Source organism: Benincasa hispida, chromosome 4, assembly GCF_009727055.1.
Source record: "Benincasa hispida cultivar B227 chromosome 4, ASM972705v1, whole genome shotgun sequence".
NCBI classification, from domain to species: domain Eukaryota; kingdom Viridiplantae; phylum Streptophyta; class Magnoliopsida; order Cucurbitales; family Cucurbitaceae; genus Benincasa; species Benincasa hispida.
Window position 1 is genome coordinate 8,927,575 of NC_052352.1, and position 12,298 is coordinate 8,939,872.

The following is a 12,298-nucleotide window of genomic DNA, read 5'->3' on the forward strand; positions in this document are numbered from 1 at the left end:
GTAAAATACAAGAGGTATTTATATACAGAAGAATACTAAAAAATAGATACATGAAAGCCTCAGCAACCCACATATTCTAACCTACAAAAAACATAACTTAACTATACCAACAAACTAAACCCACAATTATTAACATCCTCTCTCAAACTCGAGGCGATAGAGTAGAGACCAACTTGAGTTTGCAAGATAGCTGACTAAGGCATATAGGGGAGAGTGCTTTAATGAAGATATCAACCAGTTGCTCGGTCATAGATATGGCTTGAAGGTGTAGGATGGAACTTTGAAGATGATGATAGAAAAAATGGCAGTCAGTTTCGATGGGCTTTGTCCATTCATGGAAAATATCATTATGAGCAATCTGAATAGCACTGCAGTTATCACAATGAAGAATAATGACAAAGGTTTGAGGAGCCCTCGTGTCAACCAGGAGCCAACGAAGCCATAAGACCTCTGAAGTAACATCAGCAAATACACGATATTTCGACTCTATGTTGGAAAAAGAAATAATAGTTTGTTTCTTACTCGGCCGGGAGATGAGAGAATCATCCAAATAATAAACACTAACCTGTGGTGGATCGTCTATCAGTAAGATCACCTGCCAGTCAGCGTCAGAATAACTGAATAGAACCAACGAGGACTGAGAAAATAATTGAAGATTGTGTCCTAGGGTGCCTTTAACATAATGCAGAATACGAAGCAAAAAATTGAAATGAATAGTGCTATGAGTAGACATGTCACAGTTAAGTAGATTAGACTTCCAATAAGTTGCCTATACATAGTGTGATCCTTGAGAGGAACACCATCAAAAGAAGTCAAGCGAACATTTGAGTCCAACAGTGTTGGTGCAGTGGCAGCATCAATGATACCAAAGCGAGCCAAAGACCAGACGCATATTTCGCCTGAGATAAGTAATACCCATCATAATATGAAGAGACCTAAAAACTAAGAAAATAACTTAGGGTTTCAGATCCTTCATCTCAAAATGTTCTCCCAAATAGCATTGCAGATTAGATATATCATGAGGATCATCACCAATGACAATCATATCATCCACATATAGAAGAAGAACCACATCAAGTAGAGTTTTATGAGTAAAGAGAGTTGATTCATAAGTACAAGAGGCAAACCCAAGTTAGGTGACAATGGCACTGAAAGTTGCAAACTAGGTGTGGGGTGCTTGTTTTAGCCCATACAAAGCATGTCGAAGAAGACAAACTTTTTGAGATGGATAAAAGATAACAGGTAGGGGCTTCATATAGACTTTTTCTGGTAGAGTGCCATTGAGAAAAAATTCTTGACAACCATTTGAAGAAGATGTCACTGTTTAGCAGCGACTATGGCTAACAAACTTCAAATAGATGTCATACAAGCAACAGGAGTAAAAGTTTCCCCATAGTTGATACCATACTCCTGAGAATACCCATTGACTACTAGATGAGCCTTATAATGTTCAATGGACATATCGGAGCAAGTCTTAATGTTATAGATCCACTTACATCTGATGGGTTTTTGTCATAAGGTAACTCAACAAAATCCCAAGTATGAGTTTTCTCCAAAGCCTAAAGTCATTCATCGTTTGCTGCCAAATAGGGTTAATATAGGCCTCATGATAAAAAAAAGGTTTTACCAAAGATATGATAATGGAAAACCAGTGATAGTCATCGATATGACGAGGAGATGCTCTTATTCAAGTGGATCGACGAACATGTGCAGGTTCTGGTTCTGCATCAGGGGTAGATGGTAGTTCTGGGAGTGCATTAGTCGGAGAAGATGGACCGAGCTTAGAGCAGGCAAGGTGAAAGGGTCAGACAAAGAATCACATGCAGGAAAAAGATTAGTAGAGGGATTCGTGAAGAACGGGTAGGAGCTAGTTAAGGAAGCATGAAAAGAAGAAAGACTAGAGAACATACGATGTTCCCAAAATATGACATGAGGGAAGATACGAAGCCTTTTAGAAACATGATCCCAACATCTGATCCTTTATGTTTAGTTCCATAACTAAGAAAACAACACAGACAAGCCTGGGGTTCAAGTTTTGTATGTTCATGAGGATGAAGAAGAATAAAGCACGTATACCTAAAGATCATAAGATAAGAGTAAGAAGGAATTGTACCATACAATCGTTACAAAGGAGATAGGTTGTGAACAACTGCGGAAGATAGACGATAGATAACATAAACAGACATAAGGACGGCTTCTCTCCAAACCTCTTAGGGTAAGATGCAGAGAGAAGCTAAGCGTGAATAGAATCAAGGATATGACGATGTTTTCGCTCAGCCCAACCATTTTGTTGAGAAGTATAGGAACATGAACATTAAGTGTGAAACATTATTCAAACTACCAACAGAAATTAAATTACGAAGTTTATCAGAAAATGCATGACCAAGAAATAGATGCCACCATATGTACCAGTATCGACGACAGAAGCAGATATAGGTGGTAGGACTGGTAGCTGAAAAAATGTAAGCTCAAGTAATCTTCCCACCTTGCAATCTGTACCAATCGTCTGACCCGTCTGTGGATCCTGGACCTGACAACCATGAGAGGAAAGGAAAACGATGAGTCCTAAGTCACACAGTTAATCAACAGAAGCACCAACAGAAGCAAGACTAAATGTCAAATTCAAGACATGGTAAGTATCGGAAAAGTGTATGGTTGGTGTATTAACAGTACTAATACGAGAAACAGTCATATGATTACCATGCTAAGTGAACTGGTGGAAGGGATTGGACAGGCGTGGAGGAAGACATCAAAGAAATATTTGAGGCCATATGATTACAACAAGTCGAATCAAGGAGCCGAGATGTACCTGATGTGATAGCAAGAGCGGAAGAATTGGTAGATAAAACCTATTTGAGCAAATCTTAAAGATCCTTGATCTAAAGAGTTTAAGAAGTGGAAGATGTCACATCAGATGATGTCGCAGCAGCAAAGATAGATAGAGCATCAAGCTTAGAAGAATTCTTTAACTTAATGGTGTAACTTGGGGGGCGAGGCGGACAACTATCCAAAATATGACCACGCTTGTGGTAATACCTATATTCAATGGTAGGGCAATTAGTAAACTTATGATTGTGCGATTTGCAATTTTTGCAGAACAATGACTCAGCTGAAAAGCGTGGATGAGTGAGGCGAGAGCAACATTAGAGGATAGAGAGGAGACCAGCCCAAGTATTTTTTTTTTCCTCAAAGACAATTTCCTAAATTGCAACACTGAGAGATGGTAAAGAACTGCGATGCAATAAAGTAGCACGAACAGATTCATATTCTGGCCAGAACTCCATAAGAACCTTGATGAGTCAAAGTTCTGGACTAATTTTGGCACGATATAGCTGGGTCCAAATAGGCTGAAGAATAACCAAGTACTCATTCACAGATTGTCCGTCCTCCTGATTGGTGTTGATCAGAGTAGAGTGCAGTTGATAGTAGTGAGTTAGGCCATTAGATTGTAACAGACAAAAAATCCCAAAGTTCTTTAGCAGTACTAACCACATCATATTGGGAATGAATGGCTGGGATGGAAGTGTTACCCAGCCAGGTGATTATCTGGTGATTTTACTATCCCAAACCTCTAATCTTTCAACAAACTTGTTATCTTCTTCAGTAGCACTTTTGACAGGTTGAGCGATATCCTTGGTAACAATCCACCACGACTTGCAACCAATTCAGAAACTCTTCATTTGATAGGCTAAAGTAATGTAGTTGGTTCCATCAAGCATGATACTAATAGGACGAAATATGTCAATTTTGTCCATTACAAAGAAGAATGAATAGAGAAAAGAACGAACAACTTTTAGGTTGAAGGGCTGAATTGGACCAGGTCGGATAGATAAGCGTCGGTTTTGAAGCGAGTGCGTCGGGTCGAATCAAGTGGGCATGTTGTATAGGGGCAGGCGAGCGTATCGAGTCAAGGCAGACAGACACCAAATCTGAAACTGGTATGTGATAACGGGCAAAAATGCACGTTATTACAGCGCAAATAAGTAAAATAATGAGGGAATGCCACGATAAAAATATACAAAATCATGTCCAAAAGCGTTAAACTGAGAAAATTGCGATCATATGCGCCCATCACATAAAAGTAGCTAACTTACGTCTTTTGTGCAGGAAAAATGCGTTGGCGCAAGTTAAATTACGATCCAAGGAATTTGGCATCTGCGCACATTGCATGATTGCGATCGCAAAGTCATGCAATTGTATGCGCTTGCGAGAAGTTGATCAAGAAAGTGGCCGCATAAAGACGGCGCATCAAGGTGAAAGCTTAATAAATCATGATAGGACGGAAAGCTGAGGACGGTTGAATCCGAATTTAATTGACAAACCATTAACAACACACTGTAGCAAGTACTGAGTAGGTGGTGGTTTGATGAGGATGGATTGGAGTGCAGACGGAGCAACGATGCTAGAGTGGTGAGGCTGGATTGGAGCATACTGCACTATATGGAAAAATTACAACAGTGCTCTAAATTTTCCTTCTAACTTTGATACCATATAGAAAATATCACTGTATTTCTGTATTTTTGTACATCTTAAAGGTAAAATATAAGGGGTATTTATATACAGAAGAATACTCAAAAATAGATACATAAAAACCTCAGCAAGCCACTTAACCTACAAAAACGTAATAACTTAAGTATACCAACAAACTAAATCCACAATTATTAACAATTGTGAACAGTCAAAGTGATCAGTGAGAGACTTTTTTATTTTAACAATGAAATTTAATTTGTCGAAATATGAAAATAAGTATAGTTTACTCATTTCTCTAAATTTTATATCGGCTTTATTTTTAGTCTAATAGGAATTGGTGATTAGTAGTGAAATTTTTACTTTTTTCTTCCTCATTTTGTTTTCCCTTTGTTTGTTGTCATAGTCATTTTGATTGACTTTATCACATGTGATTTGACATTTTGATTAAGTTTATAACGTTTGATTTTTTTTGTTTTTGTTTTTGTTTAATTTTGTATTTTAGGTTTTTTTTTTAAGTTTTGGTGAGATTTGATTTAGAGGTTTGTTTATTTTGTTTGTCGTAGAAATTTAAGGAGCCATCATGTTTTTTTAGATATTTTAATAAATGAATTTTATGAATTTCTTTTTTAAAGTTTTGAAGAGATAAATTTTGGGATTATTATAGATTTGATTCATTTTCGAAACTTATTTTCATAAATGTCCAAACTTTTTTATATTTTCATATATAAGATTTAATGGATTTTCAAACTAAGATACCTTTGAGTAGGGGTGTTCATAATAACCTAACAATCCGAACGACCTGAACTACCCAATCCAAAATGTAATGGTTGGGTTGAGTTGAATTTTTCTATTTTTATTGGGTTGGGTTGGGTTGTGGGTTGGCTAAAAAAAATCTGGGTTGACCCAACCCAACCCGAATTATATATATATATATATATATTTCTCTTTGTTTAAAGTTTGATTTCTTTGTATTGATTAATTTTTTTAATTTTTAATATTTTTCTTTTAAAATTGTTATGATATTTGTCTTTGTTTAAAGTGTACAATAGAAATCATAGATATTTGGCATTTAGCATCTTAATTTTATGAGATTTTAGTTATTAGTCATGTGTTGTATATAAATTTACATATTTTTTATTAAAATAAAAAAATAAGTTATAACCCGACAACCCAACCCAACCCAATCCGAATTTTAAGGGTTGGGTTGGGTTGGGTTGGAAACTTTATTTAGGTCATTTGGGTTGTCAATCAAACCAACTCGAATTTTCGGGTTGGTCTAAAAAATACTTTCGATCCAACCCAACCCAACTCATGTACACCCCTACCTTTGAGTGTAATGTGCAGCTAGAGAGAGAATCCGGTATTGGAAAAAAAATTCATATCTACGAAGCACCCTTAATGTTTGAGAGAGAAAATATATTAATTTGTTGAGATTTTATTCATTTTTTTTTAATTGGAGAGAGAAAATGTATTTATTTATTGATAATTTATTCGTTTGTTTATTTGGAGAGAAAAATTCATTTAATGAAATTTTATTTTGTTTTTATGTTGGTTTCACATATCAACTTATTAGTTTATTTGACGAATTCATGATTATTTAATATAACTTAGAACATTTTGTTAAGTATTTAGAAATTTCCTAAGTAATATGTGAAATATACCCCAGTATATAAATTTGAAATTGACTCAATTTTTAACATAAATCACAATATAAATCAATATATGAAATATATCATGATATATAAATCTCATATTGGCTTAATGTGATATGAATCATATTATATATCATAAATTTCATTTACATCACGGTTTCGATACCCAATGTGCATCATAAATTCCAATATATATCATAAATTCCATTTATAGCAGAGTATATTTCATTAATTCAAAGTAGTCGGATATAAAACAAAAGAATATACCACAATATATAAATTCCAAATTGACTCAATTTTCAACCTAATTTCTAGTGCACATACAAAAAATTCAACATAAATCATAGTATTTATCATATATCACGGTATATATCATACTTGGGGATATATATGTGTGTATATGTATAAAGAAAAAGAAAAGGGTATTAATTAGTCTCGATTTGTGTGAACCAAAACACTTATTCTTCCTTTTCATTGTGAACTAGCTGTCCATCCGATCTTGAGTTGCACACTATTCAAGGTTGCCAAGTCGAGTATGTAATGTGTGCTCCCATCCGAGTCGCGCTGTCGTCTGCCATCAAGCCAAATCGCTCATCATTTTCTATCCAGTTGAATCGTTCCCTTTTCGCTTTGAGCTTGCTGCTCATCTCTCAAGTTCTACTCCACGTCTGTTGTTCGTCATTCGTAGTTCGTCGTCCAATGTGGTCGTCGAGGAAACATTCGTCGGTTTGGTCGTTGTGGGTTGCTATGAAGGTGGAAAGAACGAGGGAGGGATAGAGAGAACGATGGAGGGAGAGAGAATGAGGTTTTGGGGGAAAATGATTAAAATAAAAAATAAATGTAAATCAAAGAAACTTTTTTATTTTTTGAAAAGTGTGCCATCCATTATAGGTAAATGACAAAAAAAGTGATTGGATCCGTTTTTAAAAAAAAAAATTAATAAACCATTTGGACATTTTTGTAAAAAAAAAAATAGGAAAACTAGATAAAAGTGAAATATAAGGTCTTTATTAGGGCTTTTGTGTTGTTATCCCATAAATTTCTTGAAAACTATTTCAATTTTGGTTATTTGTTTGTTGACGTCTCTTTGTTTTACTTATGGTGGTTGTTTAGGGTTGGAAAAATTCTCCGTGGGTCGAGTCCCCTCGGGGACCCGCCCTAGTCGTGGTGGGGAATCCCCGGTTTGATCGGGGATGTGGTGAAACTGGAAAAAATTTTCAGGACCCCTTCTGGAGACAGGGTGGGGATGAGGACGGCATCCCCACCCCGACCCCAACCCCAACCTGATCCCGATTAATCTCCAACCCCCGATTTGATATTACTTATATTTTTAATATTTTATAAATATATATTTATAATATATAAAATAACTTATTTATATGTATGTTTATAATGTATACTATAGACTTATAGTGTTGTGAGTCCAATATTGAATATATAAATTCTAAATTTAAGCCCAAACTTAGAAAATTAAAAGAAAAAAATGGGGAATCCCCACGGGGAAATGGGGAATGGGGCCCCGCGGGGACCCATTTCCCCGATGGGGAATCCCTGCCCCCGTCCCCACCTTCAAATAGCGGAGATGGGAGAGAATTTCCCCCGCGGGGTCGGGACAAGGGACGGGGGACGCCCTCTACCCCGCCTCGGCCCTGTTGCCAACCCTATGGTTGTTGTGAACAGTTATCGATGAGAGATTGTTTTCCTTTTATGTTGAAATTGAATGTGTATATATATATATATATATATGAAAGTGAGTATGTGTTGAACGAGAAATTTCAGCGAATCACAAGTTGCCACGTCATCAATGAAAGTCCAAGCCCATTAGGGAAATTAAAAGTTGGATCGGGCAAAGTAATTAGATTTACTCGTGTCCAACCCAATTCAAACTCATGATGAAATTTTGGGCAAAATTAAAGATTGGGCTCAAGTCCAATATTTTGGCCCAATAACAAATGGGCCCAAGCCCAACTTTAACCCAAGCCCAATTTGGGCTCAGGCCCATGTAAGAACCATAAGAAACTTCTATAAATAGAGATCTTACTCCTTTATTTAAGAGTGAGATGTTGGAATAATTGAAGGCTAAAGCTCTCTTAAGATCTAAAGAACACAACTCCTCCCAAGCTTTGAAGAACAGAAGACATATTAAAACTTTGAAGATTTAAGTTTCCAAGATTCAAGACTTAAGCTCCCATGAAACCCTAGATCCAAATATTGAAGCACCCAAGTCTTGAAAACCAACGCTCTCAAGCTCCTAAGTCTTAAAGAACTGAAGATCTAAACTATTTGAAGTTTCAAAAATTGGAAGACTTCAACAAATTGTATCTTCACAACCTACAAGTTAAAGATTCAATCTCCTCAAACTTAACAAAGGCTCACAAGAAATCAACAAGCCAAAGACCGACACAAACTAATCAACAAGCTCAAAGATCAATCCTTCAAGAAGATCAATAAGCCCAAAGGTTGATCCTCCAAGAAGATCAACAAGCTCAAAAGTCGATTTCAAGAAGATCAACAAGTCGAAAGATTAAAATTTATTTTTAGAGAAAGTATCAAAGGACTATGTATTGAAGATTGTACTCACTATATTAAAGAAATTAATATAAATACAAAGTTCAAATTCCACGAATTAAATTTCTTCCGAAATCTCGTGCAAACGGTATGATTTACTCAAATATCTAAATTTTATTTCAACTTTATTTTTAATTTGATAAAAATTGGTGATTAATGGTAGCATTATTTTTTTCTTCTCTATTTGTCTTTCCACTAACTTTATCACATTTGATTTTACTGAGATTAAAGGAGGCACCATGCATCCTATAGTTTTTTTTTTAGATATTGTAATATAGTAGAAAGTCTTAAAAACTTAGGAATACATAGATATGGATAGATAAGTTGAGAAAATTAGGGAACAGTAAATTTGTAAAATTAAATTAGTCTTCCCAATTTTAATTTCAACCTTAATCCCACTCCTACATAATGAAATATAAGTAGCAACAACTTGATTTTTTTAAAATAAAGAGAAAAATTTTGTTTGACCAAAATATCTTTATATATTAAAAATTTTAAGCTATATGTTGAATAGATACAATTGGTGCATATGAAACAACTAAGATGCGATCACATGAAAATATTATAATAAGTTATCTAACTATTAGAAGGTTATGGAAATTAAAACAAAACTATATATAGTATTTATTTGTTACATACTACAAATCAACTATTTCTTACCAAATTTAATTAAAACTACGATATTTAATATGCATTACACGACTAGAATTATAAAAGACAATATAATTATCATACAAGCCTAACCTGTTCAATCTAATAACGTATAGCTAGACATAAAAATTTAAACAAGCCTTGGCTATTTGAATTACGTTTGTGTCAATAAAAATGCTCCAATGGGGTTTATTTTATTTTTTTTCTTCATTTTTGAATATTTTAATCTCTAACTTCTTAGTCAATGATATAGATAAACAATTGAGATATATACAAATTGACATCCCAACTCCTAATAGGACCTTAATCTTAGAAAAATGTCCACAAGATATCTAAAATAAATGTCTAAGAAAATCTTAAACTATCTAAAACCCTTATAAGGTAAGATATAAAAACATTTTATTGGAAATATTTCTCAGAAAAGGTTTAAACGAAAAGATACGAATGCTTTTTTTCAATATAAAAATCAATACAACAAAACCAAACTACACAAGAATATCACGGGATATAGCCAATATAAACCACTTAGAGTAAGGAATAAAACGAAGTGAAGATTCTCGATCCTCAACACACAGCACCCGCATATAATTCAATTAGGGATAAAAACTTAGTTTAGGTCATAATTCGGGTTGTGAGTATAAACCTTATCAAAGATCAAGCTGAGGTTTGGACACCAATCATAAAGTCAAATTATACAAACAAATAAAATTACGAAGTCGGTTTCTTGGTACAATTATGAAATCAAGAACATGACATTCACATGCATGCCTTGCTACATGGATTAAAGAAATGCTTTAAAGAAAGTGAATATAATATATATAAAGTATACATTGTCGTTCTCAAGTTTGACTTATTTTTTGCAATAAACAACAACACACCCCTCCAGACACAATTATTTTACCGATCAGCCACCGTTCATTATGGGCAAATCAGACTCCAAAAATATAAGTAATCCATTATTAAGAATAATAATACTACAATGATGGAGCAATAAATATGTAAATTAAATTCTGACTTTATATATATTATGATTTATGGTCACTCACACATAACCGTAATTAAAAGAATGGGATAATTTAAAACTAAAAAAATATATAATAAATTAAAAATAAAGCCCACGTCCATTCACGTGTCTCTGCCCGAAACCAACCTGTATTGCACTAGTCGGGCAAACGGGCAGTCAGCCGAAACCCCGTTTCTGTCACTTATTCCATTTTTACCCTTCCCGTTCGGCGTCGCCCGTTTCTGTTCGAGCTGTCGCAGTCCGCCATTCCTAGACACCTCAAGAACAAAAAAAACAAGTACTGATTTTAATAAATGTTGAAGAGATTCTCGATTTCGTTTCGTTTTCAACCGACCGTGCAATTCTTGAGCGATATTGGAACATTGAGTTTCTTGGGATCGAAAATTATAGGGCAATCGATATGTCTGTAGAATTTTGGCTTCACTAATTGGCCCAGCACGTAGGCTCTGGATCTGATCACGAAACTCAGTTTCAACGGCAATGGAGTTTCCGGAGTCCCAGTGGAACTGCTGAAACTTGCTCCGCTTCCGTACAGTGGGACTCTAGTGCCGATTACATTGATGGTGAGAGATCTATGACTCTTCCGTGATTGATAGAACTTTTTAACCTGCAGATTCCGACGATTGGTATGAGATTCAATGAAAATTTTGGGGGTTAGGGTTTTGGGAACTTACGGTTCCTGATGCGACGGTGATTTCGGAATATGTTAACTCGACGGGAGTTGGAGAGACGTGGACACCGAAGAATGATCCGGTATTCTTAAAAATGAGTTTCACAGTGGAATTTACAGAGGCCATGTCAGTGGCGACGCCTGTGAAATCGGAACCGGCTTGGATTTTGAATTGCTCGAATGTAATGCTCTGTATATAAATAAATCCGAAATTCAGCAAACAAGAAAAAGCTCTAATCTAGAAAATGTCGTGCAAAGTTATTGTGATTTTACCTTCATAGTGATCTTGGGCTTCATCGGTCTGCTAGCACCCCAAAGAATCAAAGCGAACATAGAGAAGAGAACAACAAATCCCAAAATGAAAGCGAGAACATAGCAGCGACGAGGAAGAGATTTTCCCCGATCTTCATCTTCGAGAAGACCTTCCTCTTCGATAACATCGCATTCCTTCCATGGCTTCTGACCCTTCCGATGAGCGCCGCGAGAGACGTCATTGGGAGAGATCTTCCTGGATCCAGGTTTAAGAGATCCAGAAAATCTACTGGAGGAAGATTCTCTGGAGTGACGGCCAACGGAGGATCGAGAATGGGGAGGGGAATCCATGGGACTGGTGAGGACGGGAGTAGAGTGAAACGAGGTCGCAGTCTTCTCCCCATCATGCGAGTCTCTGGAAGGGCTCTGGACGTAGTAGACCGGGCGGCGAGGAGATCTCGTCGGAGAAGAGGGGGCGATACTGGTGACTTCGGAGTCGGTTTTAGCGTGCATTGTGGGAAGTTTTCGGGTGGAGCTCTGCTCTGGTGTTGGAGAAGGGTATATCAGGATATGGAAGTTGCAGTGAGTTGAATCAAGAGAGCGAAAGTGGAAATGGTAATGCCATTGAAGACGGCGACGCGGTTTTGTGAAGTGAGTATTAAAAAACAGAAAAGGGGAAAAAGGGTAAAAAGGGGAATGGGAGTACAAAATCTGGCGTGAGGTTGAAGAAGGAGATTTTTGAGCAATGGAATTTAGTTACTGACAGCTAGGTTACAGTTGGCACCGTCACCACGAATCTTCATTATTGAACACGCAAAACCTTCCGATTATAATTATATATTAAACAAATAATAATAATAATGTAGTAAAAATAAAATAAAATTGATTTTTTAAAAAAATAGACATTTTTAGATCCCATTTGATAATCTTTCTGTTTTTTATTTTTTAAATTAAATTTTCATCTATAAATTTCTTTTTTTATCTATTTTTTATCAATAATTTAAAAAAATA

The 12,298-nt window shown here is 35.7% G+C and overlaps 1 protein-coding gene across 1 annotated transcript; it reads right to left on the bottom strand.

Annotated features, from left to right (window-relative positions):
• Positions 1-10,273: 10,273 nt before the first annotated feature.
• On the bottom strand, positions 10,274-12,023 carry LOC120075075. The gene is made up of 3 exons (XM_039028237.1): positions 11,309-12,023; positions 11,040-11,225; positions 10,274-10,972 (listed from the first exon to the last, which is right to left on the bottom strand). Exons 1-3 carry the CDS (start codon positions 11,798-11,800, stop codon positions 10,691-10,693), a joined length of 960 nt encoding a protein of 319 aa, XP_038884165.1. The 5' UTR covers positions 11,801-12,023; the 3' UTR covers positions 10,274-10,690.
• Between the last annotated feature and the right edge of the window lie 275 nt (positions 12,024-12,298).